Source organism: Pteropus vampyrus, unplaced genomic scaffold (genome assembly GCF_000151845.1).
Source record: "Pteropus vampyrus isolate Shadow unplaced genomic scaffold, Pvam_2.0 Scaffold117, whole genome shotgun sequence".
Taxonomy (NCBI): Eukaryota; Metazoa; Chordata; class Mammalia; order Chiroptera; family Pteropodidae; genus Pteropus; species Pteropus vampyrus.
Genome location: NW_011888898.1, coordinates 3,612,174 through 3,633,036, shown reverse-complemented (window position 1 = coordinate 3,633,036; position 20,863 = coordinate 3,612,174). Strand labels below are relative to the sequence as shown.

Genomic DNA, 20,863 nt, shown 5'->3' with positions numbered 1-20,863 from the left:
CCATCATTATAATATCACACAGAGTATTTTCACTGCCTTAAAAATCCTGTAGTCCATCTATTCATCCCTTCTTTCTTCTGGCAATCACTGATCTTTTTACTTTTTACTGTCTCCATGGTACTGTCTTTTCCAGAATGTCTTATAGCTAGAATTATATGGTATATAGCCTTTTCAGATTGGCTCCTTGAACTTAGTAATATGCATTTAAGAGTCTTCCATGTGTTGTTTTTTTTTTTTTGGCTTGATAGCTCATTTATTTTTATTTTATTTTATTTTATTTTGGTAGAAAGGTTTATTTACTTATTTTTAATTGAAGAAATGATTTAAAATTTTTTCCCCCTGTCTACTTCCCCTCTCCCTCCAACTCATTTCCTTTTAGTGCTGACTTATATTTCATTGTCTGGATGGACCACAGCTTATCTATTCATTTACTGAGATGTGTCTTGGTTGCTTCCAAGTTTTGACAATTGTGAATGAAGCTGCTATAAACATCATGCGCAGGTGTGTGTGTGGACATAAGTTTTCAAGTCATTTGGGTAAACATTAAGAAGCACAATTACTGGATTCTATTGTAAGAGTATATTTAGTTTTGGAAGAAACTGCCAAACTATCTTTCATAGTGGCAGTACCATTTTGCAGTCCCACCAGCAAAGCATGAGAGTTCCTGTTGCTCTACCTCCTTGTCAGCATTTGGTTTGTCTGTGTTCCAGATTTTGGCCATTCTAATACACATGTAGTATTTCACTGTTTTAATTTGCATTTCCCTGATGATATATGATGTGGAGCATCTCTTCTTATGCTTATTTACCATCTGTATATCTTCTTTGGCAAGGTATCTATTTAGGTCTTTGGCCCATTGTTTTAAATCACAGTGTTCATTTTCTTGTTGAGTAGTAAGACTTCTTTGTATATTTTGGATGACAGTCTATTATCAGATATATCTTTTACAAATATTTTCTCCCAGTCTGGGGCTTGTCTTCTCATTCTCTTCAGAGATACAGGTTTGTAACAAATACATTATTTTAAATTTTAAAAAAATGAGTCTTTTTAAAGAGGAATATTCAGGAAATGACAGTCAAAGTGGTAGGAATTCAGCCAAAACCGAAGGTGTATATAAGGAACTCAGCTTTGGCCAATACTAATGCCACACCTGGAGCCTGGTACACAGCCTGACTCCCTGGCGCCTTACCTGACAATTATTATGGCTATTATTACTATTTTAATAATATTGGCATCTACTGTTGGTGTTATTGTTATTATAAGTATGATATAGTGACTATTGCTGTTGTCATTATAACAATATATAACAATTGTTTTCTATTATAATATATTGCTGTGATGAACTTTTGTATCACCTCTATTTCTCTGGAACCTAGGGGCATTGGAGAACCCCGCAAAGTTGTTGCGGTTATCATTACCGTTATCTTGATATTTCACCACCACTAGTTATGCAAAGTTTGGATGGGACGAATGGAGGTGGATCAGTTCCATGACAGGTAGGGGAGGGGTCGAGCGGGGAGCCTCCGCCCCGATGTGGGGCGGGTCCCTAGGGTCGGTTCCTGTCGGCATCCGGTCCCGAGCCTGAGCCCAGTGATGGCCAGGAGCGGAGCGGCGGGCATCCTGCCCCTGGCGCTCGCCCTGGCCGCAGTGGCCACGATGTCCCCGGCGGGAGGCCCGCCGGGCACGCTGTGGCCTGGACAGGGCTGTGCCGCCCTGGGCCGCTGCTGCCCCGGCCGTGACCTGACCTGCGCCGCCCGCGGGCCCCCGCGCTGCTTCTGTGACCAGGCGTGCGGCGCGGTGCGGGACTGCTGCGCGGACTACGCGCGGGCCTGCCCAGGTGAGGCCCCGGGAGCATGGGGTGCGGGCGGAGCGCTACGCGCGGAGGGTGTGGGCATGAGGTGGGGAAGGGAAGGATGCCGCCCGCGGAGGGGGTCCTGGGGCTGGAGCCGCGCGCGGGCGAGCGAGGGATGCGAACGCGCAGGACACGAGGGGGAAGAGGCGCGCCAGCTAGGGACCGGTGAGAGACGCAGGACACCTGCAGGAAAGGGACACGTGGGGCATGGAGGGCTGCGAGAGAGTTGAGGGTGCTTGGGTTGGGGTAGGGTGCCACATACAGCAAATAAAAATACGCCGTGCCCAGTTAAACTTGAATTTCAGATAAACGACCCATAATTTTTTAGTATAAACACGTCCTAAATATTGCACGGGCCATACTTACATTAAAAGTTACAGCTTATTTTTCTAAGTCAGAATTAGCTGGGCGTTCTGTGTTTTATCTGGCAACTCTAGCTGGGGGAAGGGCGTGAGGCCTGGAGGGGTGTGAGGGAGGAGTGGCACGCACTGCTACATTGCGGGCAGGGGGTTCACAAGGTAAATGGAGAGGATACTGAGAAGGCCGAGGGAACCGAGGGAACCGAGGGAACCGCTGAAGGCTGGAGAGGGCTTGGAGTGGAAGGATGCTGAGAGGGTGTGAGGACCCGTGCTGGGTGCTCCAGGAGGGGCAGAGGAACTGGGGTGGGGTGGGACGAGGAGCAGGCTAAAACTTGGGCAGGCAGGTAGGTGGAGGCGGAGGGGCCTGATGCCTATGCAGCTCCCTGTGCCAGATGGCGTTAAGCATTCCCTATAAAGACCCCTGCCAAGAGTAGAACCCACCGGGTTCTGAAATTAGGAGCTGCTTTTGTTGAGTCACTGGTGGGGAGGACTTTGTCTTTTTTAAATCCCAGGAATAAGTTTTTCACTCCCACTGGAGACAGAAATCCAAATTCTGTCCCATTGTAAGGTGGACATGATCCAACTTTCTGTTGTGGGGGGCGGGGAACAGCGATTGGGCACTTCTACGCTGTGATATCAGCGGTCCTTCAGGCACTTATATTTAAAAGAGGGGGCAATTTTTAAAAACTCAAAATTGAAGAGACCCAACATTTATCGATCACTTACCAACTTTGGGCTGGGTGTCTCATCAAACTTGATTACTTTCTCACATCGTTCTGGGGTTCTCACACATAATAATGTCCCCATTAGCAGATGAGGAAAGTGGAGCTCAGAGAGGAGAGGGCTTTGGCCAGCCAAGGTGATCCAGCAGGTTTTGGACCAGGTCTGAGTCACGTCTTCTAGTACTTTGCTGCTTCCGACGAGTTTGAATGCCTAATGGTCGAAAATCAGGCAGCAGGAAGAGGAAAAAGTAATCTGGGGTGTGGTGTCTTCCCAAATCATGGCAAATGAGACTCCCCCAGAATAAACGTGCACAAGGACCATTTTGGTAACACTTTTGTACTCACCTGTTTTGGGTGCAGAGAGCGCGTGCAGCCGTGGGGACATTCGGAGTGTGGGGCTGCACCCGGAGGGGCTCCCCTGCTCCAGCACATGGAAGGGACCAGGCAGATGGATTGGTGATACTTTCCCATGGTCTGACCTTCGTCCACAGACTCACACGATGTTATCAGCTCCTCTGCGTAAAGTGCTTGGGTTGGTGGGCATGGAGCCTCCCTGGACATGGGGACCAGTTAGGAGGCGAGATATGGAGAGAAGCATGTTTTTTTCATGAGTGATTTAGGGCACAACATTGACTTCAGTAATTGTGGTAGAGAGAGATATTGAGAATGACTTAAAAAAACAAACAAACAAAAAAACCCCTAACATTTACTGAGTACTTATCATGTGCCAGGGAGGTACTGTCTAAAGTGCTTTAAATAAATTGTCTCCTTCAGACCTCATAACAATCCTATGGAACAGTGTCTTCTTGTCCATTTTACAGATCAGGAACTGAGGCACAGAGAGGTAGTGACCTGCTCATAGTTGCACAGCTCTTCAGCGGCAGATCTGGGATTTGAACCCCAGCAGTCTGGCTCCAGATCACAATATTATTTGGTTGCTCAAGGGTGGGAGGGACTTAAGCATTTAGGAAAGGGAAACTTGAGTCTCCAGGTGGAAGAGGCGCACTTGACATTGCCCACACTCAGTTCAGTTACATTGCTGGCCACCCACTGTGTGCCCAGCTCAGCAAGAAGGCATGGAGGCTGAAAAGATGGGGCTCTGGTCCCCCTCAAGCTTATAGTCTAGTTTTTGAGAGACAGGGTAGCTGTGAAAGAAATAAACAATTTCAGTCAGAGCAAGACGAGGCTTGGAAATGGTGGGCGAAGATGGGGCGGAGGCAGGGAGAGGGTGATGTTGGAGTGACTGGGAAGGCCTGAAAGGATGGACACCATTACTTCACATTTTTCAAGTTCTTTACTGAATGTTTCTATGTATTTCATACTCTTTAATTCTCATTTCAACCCTGTGAGGATCAATATCCCCATTTATACTCTTACGTATTTGTTGTATTAGTCAGTACTCTTAGGCTTGTGGCACAACTAGTATTGACTTAAACTAACAAGGAAATTCATTGACTCAGGCAACTGAAAAACAATCCATGGATTCTGGTTTCAGGCATGGCTGGATCCAGGGTCTCCAAGGATGATGTCGTCAGGACTCTATTTCTTTCTACCTTTCATCTCTCCTCGTGTTAGCTTCATTCTCAGGCATGCTGTCACCAAATGGTGGCAAAGGTAGTACCCAGTAGCTCCAAACTGGTGTCCCTAGTAGAAGGAGAGCATCCTTTACCCATTTCTTCCAAATCCTAGGGATGGTTATCATAGGCCCAGTGTGGGTTACATGCACATCCATGATCCAATTGATCACTGAGCCTAGGAGAAGGAAGATGTCAATTAGCCATGTCTGGGTCACATGCCCCGTGCCAGGAATGAGAGGGTGAGCTCAGCTCTATCCGAACCACATGGACTGAGAGTGGGGAGGGTCAGTTCCTCAAAGGAAAATGGAGGTGGTGTGACCAGCGGATAGAGGTAAGGAAGCTGGGAGGGTAGAAATCACGGCTGCCCACTACTGAGCTGTGGGAGACCATGCATTTCCAGGAACTCAAAGTAAAAGGCTGCTGAGACGTTAAATAGGAGGAGGACAGAGTGAGTGACTGAGGTTGTGTTGCAGGGACACTTACATTTTTAGCCACTAGGCTCGGGGGTCTCTCTGTTCCACTATTAAAAAAGACCTTTTGTGAACCACCTCAGTAGGATACAGGAGCCATTGAAAGATTTCAGGTGATAGGCCAGAACTGTATTTCAGAAAAATTCTTTTGATAGACAGTGGGGAGGATGGTTGGTCAGGGGGCTGGGCAGAGGTTCAGAGAAGAAGGCAGGATTTGGATTGTCCAGAAAGGCTTTTCCTGACGAGCCTGGGCCTGTCTGAGTAGGGGCAGAGGGATCCAAGGGGACTGTGGGAAATTCAGACTGGCTCCAGCAGGCTCAGCTGGTACGATGTTATCTGGCTTTTCAGGGCTGGACAAGCAACCTTCAAACCTCTCATCACCCCGGCTCTTTGTTAGCTCCACTGATAAGCTAGAATTTCTCCTTTACTCGGAAAGTGGGATGGCCTTTGTTTTGAGAAACACCGCCATCTGGTGGTACCTTTTTGCAACGCCAACCTGTGGTCCTATTTCCTTTGTTGTCACTGAGACCAGATTTGCTCATTCAGTATTCATGGGCTCGTTATTTATTGGGTCCCTGGGTGCCAGGTACTGCACTCAGTGCTGGGATTCAGCAGAAAACAAGGACCCTGACTCCGTGGAGCTGATATCTAGTGGAGGAAGCTGACAAGATGTGAATAATCACATGAATGTACTGAGTCGCAACTCTAGGCCTAGGTGAGATGTGATGACAGTTCCCTGGGAATGTCACATGTGCGTGCTGCTAGGTGACTTCACAGATGCCAGTGACATGGAAAGGCTATGTGTAGGATGGCGTAGGCCTAATTTTCTGCAAAATCTCTCACCTGCCTGACTGGCAGGGCAGGGCAGGCAATCAGGGGGGGACTGTGGTACTCTCCCGTGGTTCACCTGCCCAGCCAGTGCCTGAGTATGGTCTTCAGTCTTCCTGCCAGGTTTTCCAGCCGCTCTGCGAACACTTTCAGTGACACAAAACTCATTTCTTCTGGTGGCTCCTTCTGATGTAGATGAGACTCTCTCATCTGGACAACTGCAGCAGCCATCTTGCTGGTCTTCCTGCTTCTACCCTAACCGCCCCAACTCCCAGCAGCCAGAGCCGTCCTGTTAAAGCCTGAAATGAGATACCGTCACTCCTCTGCTCAGAACGCGGCAATAGTTGTTTTTTTATGCATGGAATACAATCCAGCCTCCTGACAGTAATCCTGTATGCTATTGCTCCCTGCTCCCTCTCTGACATTGCTTCCCATCGCTTTGCCTCCTGCTTGTTCTGCTTCAGTCACACTGGCCTCCTCCTTGTCCCTTCAGCATACAACCTTGACCTTGCCTCAGGGCCTTTGCACTGCCTGTTCCCTCTGCCTAGAACACTCCCCCCGCCCCCTGCCCCGGATACCTACACAGCTCCTTCCCTCCCCTCCTCAGAGGTTCTTTGTCACAGAGGCCCTCCTCGACCCCTCCACCTAAAACAGTTCTCATCACCCCGCCCTGCTGTTCCTACTCTGCTTTGTTTTTCTCAGAGCATGGATCGCTGGTTGAAAGGACTGCATATGCTGTGTTGTTTATTGTCCTTCTCCTGTGGAATGTCAACTGCGTTGCTCGTCTGTGTTTCCAGCACCTGGCCCAGGGCTTGGCACACAGTGGGCCCTAAATAGTAGTTCGATCAATGCAAAAAGACCCCCGTGGCATCGAACATTTACAGTCTGCTCTGTGCTTCGCATCTATCATTGCAGCAGTGCTGTGAGACTGCAGTTTGAATCCAGCTTTGTCTGGCTCCGACACCTGGGCTCAACTCAGATATTCTGCCCTCTTTAGTCCCACTTTCCTCTTCTGTGAAATCATTTGCCAATAGTACAGATACATATAGGAATTGAGGTCCTGGCAAGTGGCAGATCGTATACGCAGGAGAGTTGAATGGAAGAGAATTTGATGTGGGCTCTGTTTACACTGGGGCACAAGAGGAAACAGTGTTGTCGGAGGCTGGGGAGAGCAGGACGCATGGCTGAGGGTCCCCCCACCCAAGAGCAAGGCTGAGGCGAGGGGTGGGGGCAGTAACCCGTGGGTCGGCCTCTCCTCCATGCTGGTGCCCCACCACTGGCCGAACTCAACTGGCAGCTGGGGGTCAGGGAGCCTCTGTGATGCATAGGTTCCTGAAGGGCACGATCTCCTACAATTGTCATGAGAATTACATGAAGCTGGGTATGTGACTTGCCTGGCTCAGCACCAGTGACTTAGTTGATGTCATTATTGGGTGGCTATCGAAAGCACTCATGATTGTTAGGTTGTCATATCCGATTTCCTCCCTGCTTCTTCCCTCCCGCCCTCCTCCTTCCTTCCTCTGAGCTTTTCAGTTCTGCTAGGAGTGAAGATCCGCACAAGCAGTGTGACGTCACCAGAAGCAACGCTGGCTGTGTTTACAACACAATACCCTCATTCCCTCAGTTCAGGGATATACACTTCTCACATTTATCATGTTGCTGAACTAGGACATGGCTCATAGCTGATGAGCCCTTTTCACAAGGACAGGCCTGTTTTTCTTGTTCACCACTGTGTCCCCCTGGCTCACAGTAGTCGCTCGGTTAAAACCTGTGGGATGAGTGCATTAATTTTGAGAGTAGGAGCTGCCTTGTATGTGCGTGACTATACGAGTGTGTCAGTGTCAAGGATTACTAGCACATCCATGGAAAGTCTTCCTCTGGGGAAGTCCTTGGATTGTGTGTTCCAGCCTGACCACCTCCTCTGTCTGGGTTAGCCCTAGTCCGGGATTATGGATTTAGATGAAGAAGCTGAAGGTCCCAGAGGCCACATCATCATAAAACACCTACTCAGTGGGATCCCGATTGTGGGGGGCACATGGAGCATCCCAAGGACATGGGCTCCTAGCACCTTCCTTCTTTTTCGATGATGAAATATTTCAGACATACTCCAAGATAGAGAGAATGATAGAACAAACTCTCCTGAAAACCTAAAAAACAAGCTTTGACAGAAGTTACTGGAGCTTGTGTTTCCCTCTCCAGTTGCTTTCATTCCTTCTCTGCTCAGAGGTAACCACTATGCCGCATTTGGTATTTAGAATTCCTCTGTGTGTGTGTGTATAAATATCCACAATCGGTGCTCACAATTCACAATAGTTATGTTCTGTAAAATCTCTGTGAACACTGAGCTGACAAATACTGCACCATGGCTCCTAGGGGAAATATGTACACATATCTCTCACGCAGATTATATCGTCTTAAATCCTAAAAACAATTCATTCGGATAGATTCCATTTTCTTTATCTCATAAAAGAGAAAAAATAATAATAATAAATGAGAAAAACGAGGTTCAGAGTGTTAAGTGACCGGCTTGAGGCCACCCCACAACAGGTGCCAGGGGTGCTTTTGGAGACGCTGCTTTCTCTTCCAGCGGTCTCTTGCGTTGTGGCCGAGTGGAGTGGCTGGAGTCGCTGTGTCAAGCCCTGTCAGGTCTCCTACCGTGTCCGCCAGAGACAGGTCCTGCAGGAGCCAAGGAACGGGGGTGCTCTGTGTCCACCTCTGGAAGAGCAGGCTGGCTGTGTGGAGTACCGGAGCCGCCAGGGAGCGGAGTGCCTGCAGTCCTTGCGTGAGTTGGGTTGGCCACCAGGGGCAGCCACCGGAGGCGGATGTCAGATCCTGTGGGGGGGTCTGAGTTCGGGGTGGGGCTTCGCCTTTCTTTTGCCCTGATTTCCTCTCCTCACCTTGGGAATGAGGTAAGACGCTCTGATTTCTTCTGGGCATCTCAACATCTCCTTTCTACTCATCTCCCAGTGTGAATCAGTCAGGGCTTTGAATGCCCATGATGGGAAACCTAACTTAAACTGACTCGAGCAAAAATGCGTGGCTCATGTAACTAAAATTTTAATGGCTGCGTTCAGGCATGGCTGGATCCAGGGGCTCACGCAATGTCGCCAGGATTCTCTCTTCATCTCTCTGCTCTGTTTTCCTCTGAGTTGGCCTCATTCTCAGGCTGGCTCTTCCCCTGCAATGGTCTTTGATCAGCTGGAAGAAAAGACCTCTTTTTTCATAGTTTCAGTAAATGTCCTGGGATGAAATCTCATTGGCTTGACCTGGGTCATGTATCTACTGCCAAACAATCAATTTGGCCAGAGCTATAGGATACTCTGATTGGCCAAGCCTGGAGGTGCTCCCTCTTTTTTGGGGGGAGGGGGCGGTGAGGCAATCCTTGGTTGACCTCAAAGGTTGCAAGGACCTTATCAGCTTACAATCCCTTATTTTTTTATTTTTTACGCCTAAGGGCCTGGTCTTCCTAGGTGGTCTCCCATCCAAGGCCCGACCCTGCTTAGCTTCCGAGATCAGACGGGATCGGGCTCGTTCAGGGTAGCATGGCCGTAGACGAGGGTACTCCCTTTGAAGCTGGGAGGTGGAGGGCAGCCCCATCTGAATGAAAGTAGGGGAGGGGTGTTCTCCAAAGGAAAATTGGGAGAATGGATGCAGCGTAGGCAAAACTACAGATGTCGGCTACATCACATACCCTAACAAAAGATTTTTATATCGCTCCAAAAAAATAGCCGATGCCCATTTTACCGCTGTAGAAATTGACCGAGAGAGTGGCAGTGATTTTCCTGCAGGGGGAGGACAGCAGGTGGCAGGGCTAAATTGTACCCTTCCAATCGATCTCTCCCCATGCTACAGCCTGGCAGGGAGGGGAGCTCATTCTACAGCACAACTCTTACCCTGATGCTCCCTCCTGCTTTAAATTCTTCAGTAGCTACCCAGCACCCTCAGGGTGAAACCTAAACTCCTCATCATGGTCTATAAACTCCATGTGATCTGGCTCTAGCCTCCTGTGACCTCATCTCCTTCCTCCCTCCGCCTGTGTTTAAAGGATCACTCTGGCTGCTGTGGGGAGAACAGACTGAAAGGGGTCCGAGGGTAGCAGGGAGATCAGGAGAGAGGTGACTGTGGTGGTGCAGGTGAGAGAGGATGGTGGCTGGACCGGGGTTCCGGCAAGGGGGTGACGACAGTGGGAAAGTCATTTCCTTTCCCTGAAATCCTTCTCCCTCTCCCCTGCCACTCGCATCTAACCTTGCCCAGCCCATCATTTCCTGCCTGCTTGTCAGTTTTTCCGGGAGAATCTTCCTGACTGCCCCACTATGTGCAAGCACTTTGCCACATTCCTTGACTCTGGAAGGCCAGTGTTATTATTCTCATTTTAGAGAAGGGCAAACCAAGGTTCAGGGAGGCACAAAACTTACCCAAAATACATGGCTCATCTTAAATAACTCTATGATGTAGGTACTAGTATTATCCCATCTCGCTGATGAGGAGACGGGGCCTCAGAGAGGTGCAGTAACTTGACCAAGATCACTCAGCTATAAGTGGCAGAGCTGGGACTAGAACCCAGGCTTCTCTGGGGCTCTCTTCACTGCTTCAGGCTGCAGCAAAAGAAGCACCATGGATGCCAGAGAATTTGTGTGTTAAGTGTGTATGGCAAAAACCAAGCCTAGTCTCTACGGCAGTAGCAGGGAGGAAGGGCCTGGGATTCCCCCCCTCCCCCCCCTGCCCCAGCCCTGTGTGGCCCTTGTCTAGGTCACAAGCATTAGTTCTACACCAAATCTTTGATTCAGCTCCATCACTCAGAGAACGGCGAGGGGCAGGGACTTCCTTTGGCATTTTTATTTTCCTAAGGAATCACCAATTTCTCGAGGACTGACCCTTGATTCTCCTTCCCAGTGGTCTCTGCTCTAGGAAGGAAGAGACCTGGAAGTTGGCCCAAGGAAATGATTATGTAAATTCATTTATCCATCGATCCCTCTGTACCTTCTTTCTTCTAGCCTTATTTCTTCCCACCCATTCGTTCACCCATCTATCCATCCACTTTCCCATCCATTTCTTTTATCCATTCGTCTGTCCATCCACCTGTCATCTCTCCATCCATCCTTCTTTCCATTTATCATCTCTCCATCTCTCCTTTTTCTATCCTCCCATCTTCCCATTTATTTACCTGTCATCCATCCTTTCTACCTTCCTTCCATCATTTTATCCATCCATTCATCCATCCATCCATCCACTTATTAACCCTTTTATCTACTTTTTTACTCATTCACTATTCATCGAAATCATTCATTTGAAAAACTTTTGAGGCCCACTATGCAAGCCACTATGGTAGTCCCTGACCCTCAGAAATAAATATGATCTTGCCTCCAGCATTGCATAAAGTGTGCTAGTGGGGACTGCCAGTTTCAGGATCCTATTGTCTCCTTAGGGCTGCCGCATAAATAACTCCACGGCAGGAGTACCTAACCCTGATTCCTATGGTGTCCTAGCCTAGGGGGTGCTGAGCTACCTAACTCTGTTTCCTCCTTGGCCCACAGTCCCTGCTCTGATAACCATAGGCGGCTACGGCAAAGAGCGGAAGAAGCAAGGTGTCGCCAAGGAGCTGGAGACAGTAGGGTAAGTTGAAGCAAATGAACACACAATCAAACTAAAATTTGTGGACATTTTCCTTGGATTAAACTTTCATCATGTCTTTCTCTTATGTTGACAGTTTCGATATCTCTCTATTTCTTGTCTTGTTATATTCGTAAGCTCATTAACACAGATTTTGAAGTTCTTAATAATTGGTTTCCATTCAACTTTCTTCATCCATCCATCCATCCATCCATCCATCCATCCATCCATCCATCCACTCAACGTTTACTGAGTGCCCATTATATGGCAGGCAGTGTGCTAGACCTGGAGCTACAGCAAGGAACAAAAAAGGACAAAAATATGTGTCCTCATGAAGTGGACAGTCTAGTTAAAGGAGACAGACAATAAATAAATAACTAGCATGTCACAGGGCACAGGTGCTATGAAGAAAAATAAAGCAGGGAACAGGATGGGGTGCCAGGGATATCCTCCCTGAGAAAGTATTTGAACTAAGATCTAGAGAAGGCTTTCTGCAGGAAGAGCATGTCTGAAAAAGGGACCAGCATGTACAAAGGTCCTGAGGCAGGGCATGCCTGGTGTGTTCAAGGATCACCAAGAAGACCAGTGTGGCTGGAGAGCAGGGAGAGTGAAAGAATAGGAAATAAGGTCAGAAATATATGAGGGTGGGGTGGGTCAGATCACACAGGGCCTATAGAGTGTGGTGGGAAGCTGGGTACTTTCTCATATGAGATGGGAAGCGTGGGAGGGTTTTGAGCAGAGGAGTGTGACATGACCTGACTTAGATTTTCGCATGGTCTCTTTGAATGCTGTTTGGAGACTCAGTTGCAGAGATGCAAGGAGGGACTCAGGAGACTAATGGGGAGGCTACTGCAATGGTCCAGATGAGAGACGAAGTGGTTTAGATCAGGGCGGTAGCCCTGCACCTTGTGAAGGGTGAATTGCAGGGACTGGAGACAGACCAGTGTGTTGGGGACAGTGTTGGTGGGGGTTAAGCTTCCAGGACGGTGCCTGGCACATGGCAGATACTCAATAAATGTCAATTGAAAGAATAAGGTCTGAACGAAGGCAGTGACAATGGAGATAGAGAAGAGAGCTATACTAGTTAGGATTCCTTTCATTGCAAGTAACAGAAACTCAGCTCAAACTGACTCAAGTGAAAAGGAGAATTATTGGTTTACATAACTGGGTAGGAGGTTTTGAAACAGTATTACTTCAAGCATGGCCAGAGCCGAGAGGCCAAATAATGTCAGAACTCACTCTCATATTCATATTCTCTCTCTCTCTCTCTCTCTCTCTCTCTCTCTCTCTCTCTCTCTCTCTCTCTCTCTCTCTCTCTCTCTCTCTCTGTTTCTTATTCTCTCCCCTTCCCTCTCTCTCCATGTATTGGTTTCATTTTCAAGCAGCCATTCTCCCTGCACTGGCCAGTATGGCCACCAGCAGCCGCACATCCTCCCAGCTCAGCAACGCCAGTGGAAGGAGCCTCTCCTCCTAGTCTCAGCGTGCCATTTCTGGAGGAGACTTTTATTGGTCCTGCTTGAATCCCAGGCCCATCCATGAATCAATCACTGTGGCCAGGAAGATGGGGACTCTAATGGGTCAGCTTCAGTCATCTATGAAGGCTAGTGGCAGGTGTGGGGAGCCAGGACCAGCCACCCTGATTGATTGCTCTTCCAAGACCAAAAAGCGTGGGGCAAGAGTTCCCCAAATACACCACCAAAAGGGGAAGCGGGAGCGTATTGGGAAGACAAACTTTCCATTTATCACAGGCTCTGGTAAGGAACAAATTCCTGGGGAGTTCTGGGGCAGCTCAGAGAGGAAGGAGCTTGGAGACAGGTTCCTTCCTAGAAAACTCTTCTCCTTAGGCCTCCCAGAGGCTGTAGCCACCAGGGGGCACCAGCCCCACACAGAGTCATCCCCGAGTCCTTGACAAGCTGCATCTCCTCCAGCAGGGGGAGCTATTTACTGCTACTTGTAGAGAAGTTGGGTAGAAGCAAAATTTTGGTGAATTGGCTTTTATTTCAGATACCCCAGAATAGGGAGCTTCCTTTTCAAAATAATTCTTGTGGAGAATCTCTTCTACAAAATAGGATCTTTTGTAAAACGCAGTGGAATGGTTAGGAGTGTCAATTTAGGCTTTTCCGGTTCAGGTGGTTCCATTTTAGGCACGACCACTTAGTAGCTGTGCTACCCTGTGCAAGTTAACTCGTTGATCCTCAGTTTCTTAATCTGTAGACAGAGGCAACACCTACCTTACAAGGTTTCTCTAGTCCATTGGCCCAATGATTCATTCTGCAAATTTTTACTGAGTCGGGACTTTTCTAGGAGTTGGACACAACCATGAATGGAACAAACACAAACTCCGGCCTCTGTGGGGCTCACATACTAGTGGGGAGACAGATGAGGAATGAACCATGTAGCCTTTTGGATTCGAGCCTGACACCTGGAAGCCCTCAATGAGGTTAACTTAAAAAGCAGGAGCTGAGTCTCTTGTATGCAATCTGTTGACATAAATTGGATTGCCCAAAAGGTTGCTATGTTGGGGGTATATTGTATTAGCCTGGGCCTACATAGGACTAGGTGTACAGTAGGTGCTTCATAAATGCTCACAGGTGCTTGGGGTGGTGTCTCCTTGTGTGGCTGCAGGTACTGTGTCCAGTTCCGTCTGGGGCCCATTCCAGGGAGCTGCCGGCAGGTGAGGGCACCCCATGCCCAGTGGATGAAGTATCTGGCCCAGGGTCATATGGTCTGTGTGAGGTGTGAGTGGCCTGCCCAGGACATCAGGAGCCGGCGCTGCTACGGAGACGGTGGTGAGGCTGCCGGGTGAGCAGTGGGGCCGGGACCCGGGAACATGTGACTGCAGAGTCTGGGGTTTCTTTGCTGCCTGAGAGATGATGGTGCCATAGGAGCGAGATGCTGATCCCTGGTCAGGGCCAGTTCTTGGAAGATCCTGGTCTCAGTGTCTGAGGAGGAGCAGCTCTTGCCTCTTAGAGCTGTGTGACTCAGGGCAAATCTCATAACCTCTCTGAACTCCAATTTCCTCATCTGAAAATGCACATAATAAGAGAAGCTCTCCACGGGGCATTGGTGAAGTTCAAGTATGATTGTGTATGTTGGGGACTGAACATAGCTCCTGGCATCCAGAAAGACCTCAAGAAAAGGGAGTTGATATTATTGTCGAATCCTTACAGTTCCCTTTAAAAGCCAAGTTTGGTTACTCTCATTTTATAGATGGGGAAACTGAGGCTCAGAGAGGCAGTGTGCCTTAGCCAAGGTCACACTGCAAGATACTCATTTGGGGGCTTATATCAGCCCCCCTAGACCTCCTCTCACAAGGGCAAGTGTCTCAGAAAGTACATAACATGCTAATTATAACAGCAGCTAATATTGAGTGCTTACTATGTGCCAAACATTCTTCTAACCTCTTTATATAAATTCGTGCATTTATTTATTCATTCATTCAATAAATATTTGTTGAGCACTTACTATTGAGCATGTGCCGGGCAATGTTTTAGGCACTGGGAAGACGCCGTGAATAAAGCGGATGTGGCCCCTTCTTTACAGAGACAACATTCTGCTGTGAAGAGACAGACGTTAGGAAGTAAATCTTTAATTTGTCAGGAGGGAGATAAGGAAAGGAAGCAGAATGAGTGGGAAGTTCTGGGGGCTGTTATTTTTCAAGGAAGATGACACGGAGGAGGTGACATTTGAACAGAGATCTGAAGGAAATGAGGGAGGAAGCCATGTGGATATTTGGGGGAAGGTGTTCCAGGCAGAGGGCACAGCAAGTGCAAAGGCCCTGAGGTGGGAGCGTGCTGCCATTGTGGCTGGAGTGGAGTGAACGAGGGGAAGGGTGGAAGGAAGTGAGGACACGCTGACACACAGTATGCCATTGAAACATTCCATTAACCCAGATGGATACTTTTAGGACCTTTACTTTCCAGATGAGGAGACTGGGCAGGAAGAGGTACCCAAAGTCACACCTCCAGCAAGCGGCAGAACCTATACTGTTCAGATCCCTGAGCCAAGCTCTGAAGACTAGTCGAGACTGTTCTCACTGCCAGTGCTTTTCCAGGGATTATTATCATGTAGCAACAGGAGCACTTTCTGGGGTCTGTCCAGGGAGTTCTTCTCCTATTCCTAACAGTGTTAATTTCTGCCTTTTAAAATTGAGCAGCTTCACTCACTGCAAACCTAGAGCAGGCAATGCCAGTGACAGATGGGACGTTAGGGACAGATGTTCCTGAACAAGAGGCACTGGGACTGCCCAGATCTGGATTCAAACCCAGCCTCTGGCCCTTACTAGCTGTGTGACTCTGGGCTAACCCTCCACCTGACACCGAAAGTCCCTACCACTCGTCTCGGGGGATGATCCCGTGCCCTTTGAATAGCACCTGGCTTCTCATAGATGCTCAGTAGTGGAAGCTGCTGTCGTCGTGTCTAACTTACACAATGGGTATAATAATCCATACATTATGAAAATGAAATGTAATGGATGTGACGAACCTGGTACATAGTAGGCGCCCAGTAAACAAATGGCAGACAGTATGATCACACTCTAGCGAGGCCCTCTCTGTCTACCCCCCTCCAACTTTTCTCCCACTTGTATGTCCTAGACCTGAGATTCTACCATTAGAGATTCATTCTTTGGGCTACATGCTCACTTGTTAGAGCTTTGGTTTATCCATCTATCACTGGATATGCCTTTCTAGCCCTAAAACTCTGATTAGTTCCAAATTTTTCTTTTTGGATGCACATACTCCGGGATGAGGAACATGGCAGTTGGTGAGGCTGAGATGAGTCTGTAGGAATCTCTGGCTCCACCAGGGAGGGGCAGGAATGAAAAGAGAGCCAGGGCTATGCCAGAGAGAGCCCCCACTCCCCGCTCCCACCCCGGCCAGGCTCACAACAGGTGACGGAAGGTCTGATTGGGGCATGAGCTCACCAGGCAGGACTGGGCAGAGCAGGAGGATCAAAGTGAGGATAGAGACGAGCTGTCAGCTGGATTCTTTCCGTGGGCAGCTGGCGAGGGCGGGCGTGCAAAGGGCACGGACCCGGGAGGGATTAGCTTGTCGGGTGGGGATTTTAGGAGGGTTTATTTAGCCTGAGAAGTGTCTCTGAGTTTGGGACAAGCAGAAAGAGCACCTGCCATAGTCATGCACCTACTGCATACCATGCACCAGGTAGATGCTTTACATCATTTAGGCCTCCCAAGCCTTTTTGAGATAAGGGACATTAACTCCATTTTATATAATGAGGATGGCAATAATAATGGTAACTTTAAATGCTATTATTTGTGAAGCACCTATTATGTGGCAGGTACTGTATTAAGATGCTTAGGACAGTGCTGGGCACTTAATAGGCACTCAATCGGTGTTTATTATTGTTATTATTTGCATTTTTTTAAAAGATTTGAATTATACCTACAGAGAATTGGCTAAAAAATGTATCAACAGGTTAATAAATGTTTGGAAAGGAGACATACCTGGGTAGTCATCAGTCAAGGAACAAAACCTGGCCAGCCCCCCAAAATCCCCCTAACCACAGCCCCTGCCCTCCCCATAAAAGAAACTGCCACCCTGACTATCATGGGAATCCATTGTGTAGTTCTCCTAATAGCTTTACTCACCTCAGTGGAGAGCCTTGAACACTCTAGTTTAATTTTGCTTTTTTTCAAACTTTACATACACGAAAAGATGCCGGGGGTGCCTTTTGGAATCTAGCTTCTTTTGCTTGATATGAGGTTTGCAAATTTCATCCACATGGCTGCCTTGTAGCATTAGCTCTTTCATTCTCGTTGCTGACATGGTTAGCTATTATTGTCATGATCATTTTATTTTCTCTGCACAGAGCATCTCATAGAACCCTTTCAGCACTTCAGAGAGGCAGAGATTATGGATATCTCTGTGGTCCATCGAAGAGACAGAGGAGGCTTCTAGGAGCTGGGTCATGACCCCTGCTGATTCCAGAGCCTGGTTCTTACTCACTCCCAACAGGAGGAGGCGGGGGCGGGCAGTGAAGGGAGGTTAAGAAACTTGCCAGGTTTGCCACCTCACCAGATCCTAAGAACTGGGTCCGGATTGCCCTGTGTGGCCTCTGGGGTCGGCGCTCTGTGGCCAGCTCAGGGCCATTCTCCATCAGGCACAGTAGACACAGGTCCCAGTGCTTGCCCACTTTTAGGGCCCATGAAAAATTTTTAAAAATTAATTTCTTTTCAAATCAGAAGAAAAAATATAATAATCATAAAGATCTAATAATGAATCCAGCCTGGGTTATATCGATCTTTATACACTCATAGTTTATGCACTCATAAACTATGAATTAAAAATATTTTTTGCACGGAAGAAGGGGCCCACACAGGCAAATGTCCCCGGAGCCCAGAGATTCATTATGCCACTAAACCAGCCCCATCTCTTGCAGGAACCAGCTGTTGCTGTGGCAAGCGGCCGGCCACCCCCGGTGCCAAGGGACCTGGGAGAGGCTCGGGCAGCTCCGGGACTGTTCTTGCCCCGAGGTCCACAGCCTCATCTTCATCTAGCGCTGGAGCCCCCTAACTGTCCAACCCCTTTCTTTTCAAAGCCTTCTCAGCTGGCAGGGAACCCACCCCCCACCCCCAGCTTGGGATCCCACAAAACCAGGGAGCGAGGAGAAGTCTGCAAATTCGAGACTAGAGGAAGAAGCCTTGTCCTTATGTTGACACTGAAAATAGCTCTGTGTTTCCACTGGGTGCCAGCTGAGTCACAGCCTTGCGAACATCTCTCTCTAGTTCGGGGCTTCCCAAATGTCATCTCCTAAACACACTCTGGTGGCTTTTGCCCTGTTCTTCTTACCTGTACACTGACTTTTTTTTTTTTGACTCTCTACTCCTTTTTTTTTTTTGCTTAAATAAATTTATTTTAAAAGACAGCTTATACTTAAATACATGTGTTTAAAGAGAACCGTTTTCTCACAACTAGAGATAAAAATAAGTAATAGTAGCAAACATTTATTAAGTACCTACACTGTGCCATGCACTGTCCTGGCACTTTACACGTATTGACTCACTGGATCCTGAGCTAGGTGCAGTTATTACTCCCATTTTACATGTGAGGAAATTGAGGCACAGAAAGGTAAAGCCACTTGCCTGAGGTCACACAGCTACCGAGTGGCAGAGTGGGGTTTTGAAACCCATGAGCTACATCTACCGCTACGATTCCCTACACTAGCCGTATGTCAGCACCACAAGGACAGGGTTTTTGGTCTGCCTTGTTCCCCGCTATGTCCCCTGTGCCTAGAACAATGCCTGGCATGCAGGGATGCTCAATAAATATTTGCTGAATAAATGAATGAATAGACGAATGATCATTTGCCGTAATTAAATGGCAATCAGAAAATTGAATACAGTGGGAACCAAACAAGTGTGGCTAGGTATTGTTGCCTGCCCAAGTTGCTGAACATAAAGCCTCTCTTCTTGTTTAAGCAAGAAATTAGCATGTGTTTGAGAGACAGTACAGACACACTGGTATTTAATGGTGACTTGGTCTTTGAGGAATTAGAACAATTACAAGAGACTTGAAAGGGGGCTAATTTTCTCCCTTTGCAAGTCAACTGTTATTAATATATCTTAATGGCTTTATTGAGATATAATTCACATACTATACCATTATCTCAGTTAAAGGGTACCATTTAGTCCTTTTTAGTATATTCATAGGATTGTATAACCATTACCAAAGACAAGTTTTAGAACAATTTTTGTCCCCCTGAAAGTTCTCGTGCCCATTAGCAGTTACTCCCTATTGGTCAGACCTCTCCAGCCCTAAGCAACCACTAATCTGCTTTCCATTCCTGTGGATTTATTTATTCTGAACATTTTATATAAATGGAAACATACGAATGGTCTTCTGTATCTGATTTCTTTCACTTAGCATAATGTTTTCAAGGTCCATCCACCTTGTAGTTTATTATTTAATGTCCCATCCGGGGTTTGTGTAAGACCATCTCAGTGGAGTCCCCCACTCGGGGAAGCACTACTGTCATGAAAGGAGAGTTTGGGGGCATCGTGGCTCACTCCCTCCCCTTGCTAAGAGTGTGCCGGCCCAGTGTTCCCGGCCTTTGGACTCAGGAGCATGGAGTATGGAGTTGGGGGAGGGGTATATCTTTTGGCTGTCCTGGTGCTGGGCAGCAACCTGGCCCAAATGTTGCTGCTACTCAATCCTCCTTTCTAAATCAGGACTCTGGGCACTTCTGGGAATCACTGTCTGTTCCCTCTCTCTGGGAGTGAATGAGTCACTGGCTAAGCTTTTCAGCAACACCTGTGTATTGGAGGGCTGGGCAGTGGAGGGCACAGTGTGCAGACTGACCAGGAGGCCAGCGAGGCCGACTCACACCCAGGCCAGGTTTCCCTGAAGCCGGCTCTCCCTGCCTCTTTCCCGACACTTGTTTTGGCCATAGGAGGCCATTTTATGTGCAAATTATTTTATGCATAAATCATTTTACATGTGTATGGTACTGTCTTCCCAAGCAGTCTGTAAGCGCCTCAATTGCCCAGGCTCTGTAGTACGTACTTTTTGGAGTCTCTTGTAGCTACCATTTTCCCCCATCCCTAAATAGTGATGCCTGTTTTAATCCTCTCAAGGGCCCTGTAAGGCAGGTGATCTTTTATCCATTTACAAATAAGGAACCTGAGGCTCAGGAAAGTCAAATGACTTGCATGAGCTGTCATGATTAGGAAATGCTGGAGCTAGGAATGGAACTGAACTCCAAAGCCTGTGCTCTTGATTGAACAGGAAGGCAGAGGCTGTGGTGAGGAACAGCTTGGTTACAGGTATCCAGAAGGCGGAGCCATCCCTTGGGTGCTATGAAATGGGGCATTGACCTTGGGTACTTCCTCTGGAGTGTGTTGCTGGGGCTTGTGCAGAGTCAGGGAATCTGCTGGGGAGGGGGAGGTATCTCCATCTAGCTAATACTTTTTAAAAAATCTGAAATGTATTAAGGATGGAGATGAGGAGCATGGAGTGTGATGTTTCTAGAGCTTTGCCCCACACCTAAAGACCTTCAGTCAAGGAAGGCCCTTTGGGGATGAGGGACAGAATTCAACCAACTTTAACAAAAATGAAAACTTTTCGACTCATGTAGTTAAAATATCCAGGATGGATCTGCCTTTAGGTGTAGCTGAATTCAGGGGTTTAAAAGTCAAAGCTTTTCTATCTTTCTTTTGGCTCTGCTCTCCTTTGCACTGGCTTCATTCTTAGGTAGGCATCTTGTGGTGGCATAGATGGCTGCCAGGAGCTCTAGGTTTTCTTCCTCCTAGTTCAGCATTGCTGAGAGGAAGAGAGATTTCAATTTCCAATGGCCTTAACCTCAGCTAAAGTCCTGGGGTTGCTGCTCATTGACCTGGCTCATCTCACATGCTCATCTCAAAACTAGTCAGGCCGTGGGGAATGGACCGCTCTGATTGGCTGGGGATGGGCCAGGTGCTCATTCTGGA

At 47.9% G+C, this 20,863-nt stretch overlaps 1 protein-coding gene across 1 annotated transcript; it reads left to right on the top strand.

Annotated features, from left to right (window-relative positions):
* Positions 1 to 1,593: 1,593 nt before the first annotated feature.
* LOC105296059 (somatomedin-B and thrombospondin type-1 domain-containing protein-like) lies at positions 1,594 to 17,935 on the top strand. The gene is made up of 5 exons (XM_011365988.2): positions 1,594 to 1,837; positions 8,396 to 8,590; positions 11,343 to 11,421; positions 14,044 to 14,220; positions 17,818 to 17,935. The coding sequence occupies exons 1-5, from the start codon at positions 1,594 to 1,596 to the stop codon at positions 17,933 to 17,935; spliced, it is 813 nt and encodes a 270-aa protein (XP_011364290.2).
* The last annotated feature ends 2,928 nt before the right edge of the window (positions 17,936 to 20,863 follow it).

Coding starts and splice junctions, on each gene's coding strand:
- LOC105296059 (XM_011365988.2), top strand. CDS start 1,594: ATGGCCAGGAGCGGAGCGGCGGGCATCCTGCCCCTGGCGCTCGCCCTG. Junction 11,422..14,043: donor AAGGAGCTGGAGACAGTAGG/GTAAGTTGAAGC, acceptor GTGTGGCTGCAG/GTACTGTGTCCAGTTCCGTC. Junction 14,221..17,817: donor GACGGTGGTGAGGCTGCCGG/GTGAGCAGTGGG, acceptor CATCTCTTGCAG/GAACCAGCTGTTGCTGTGGC.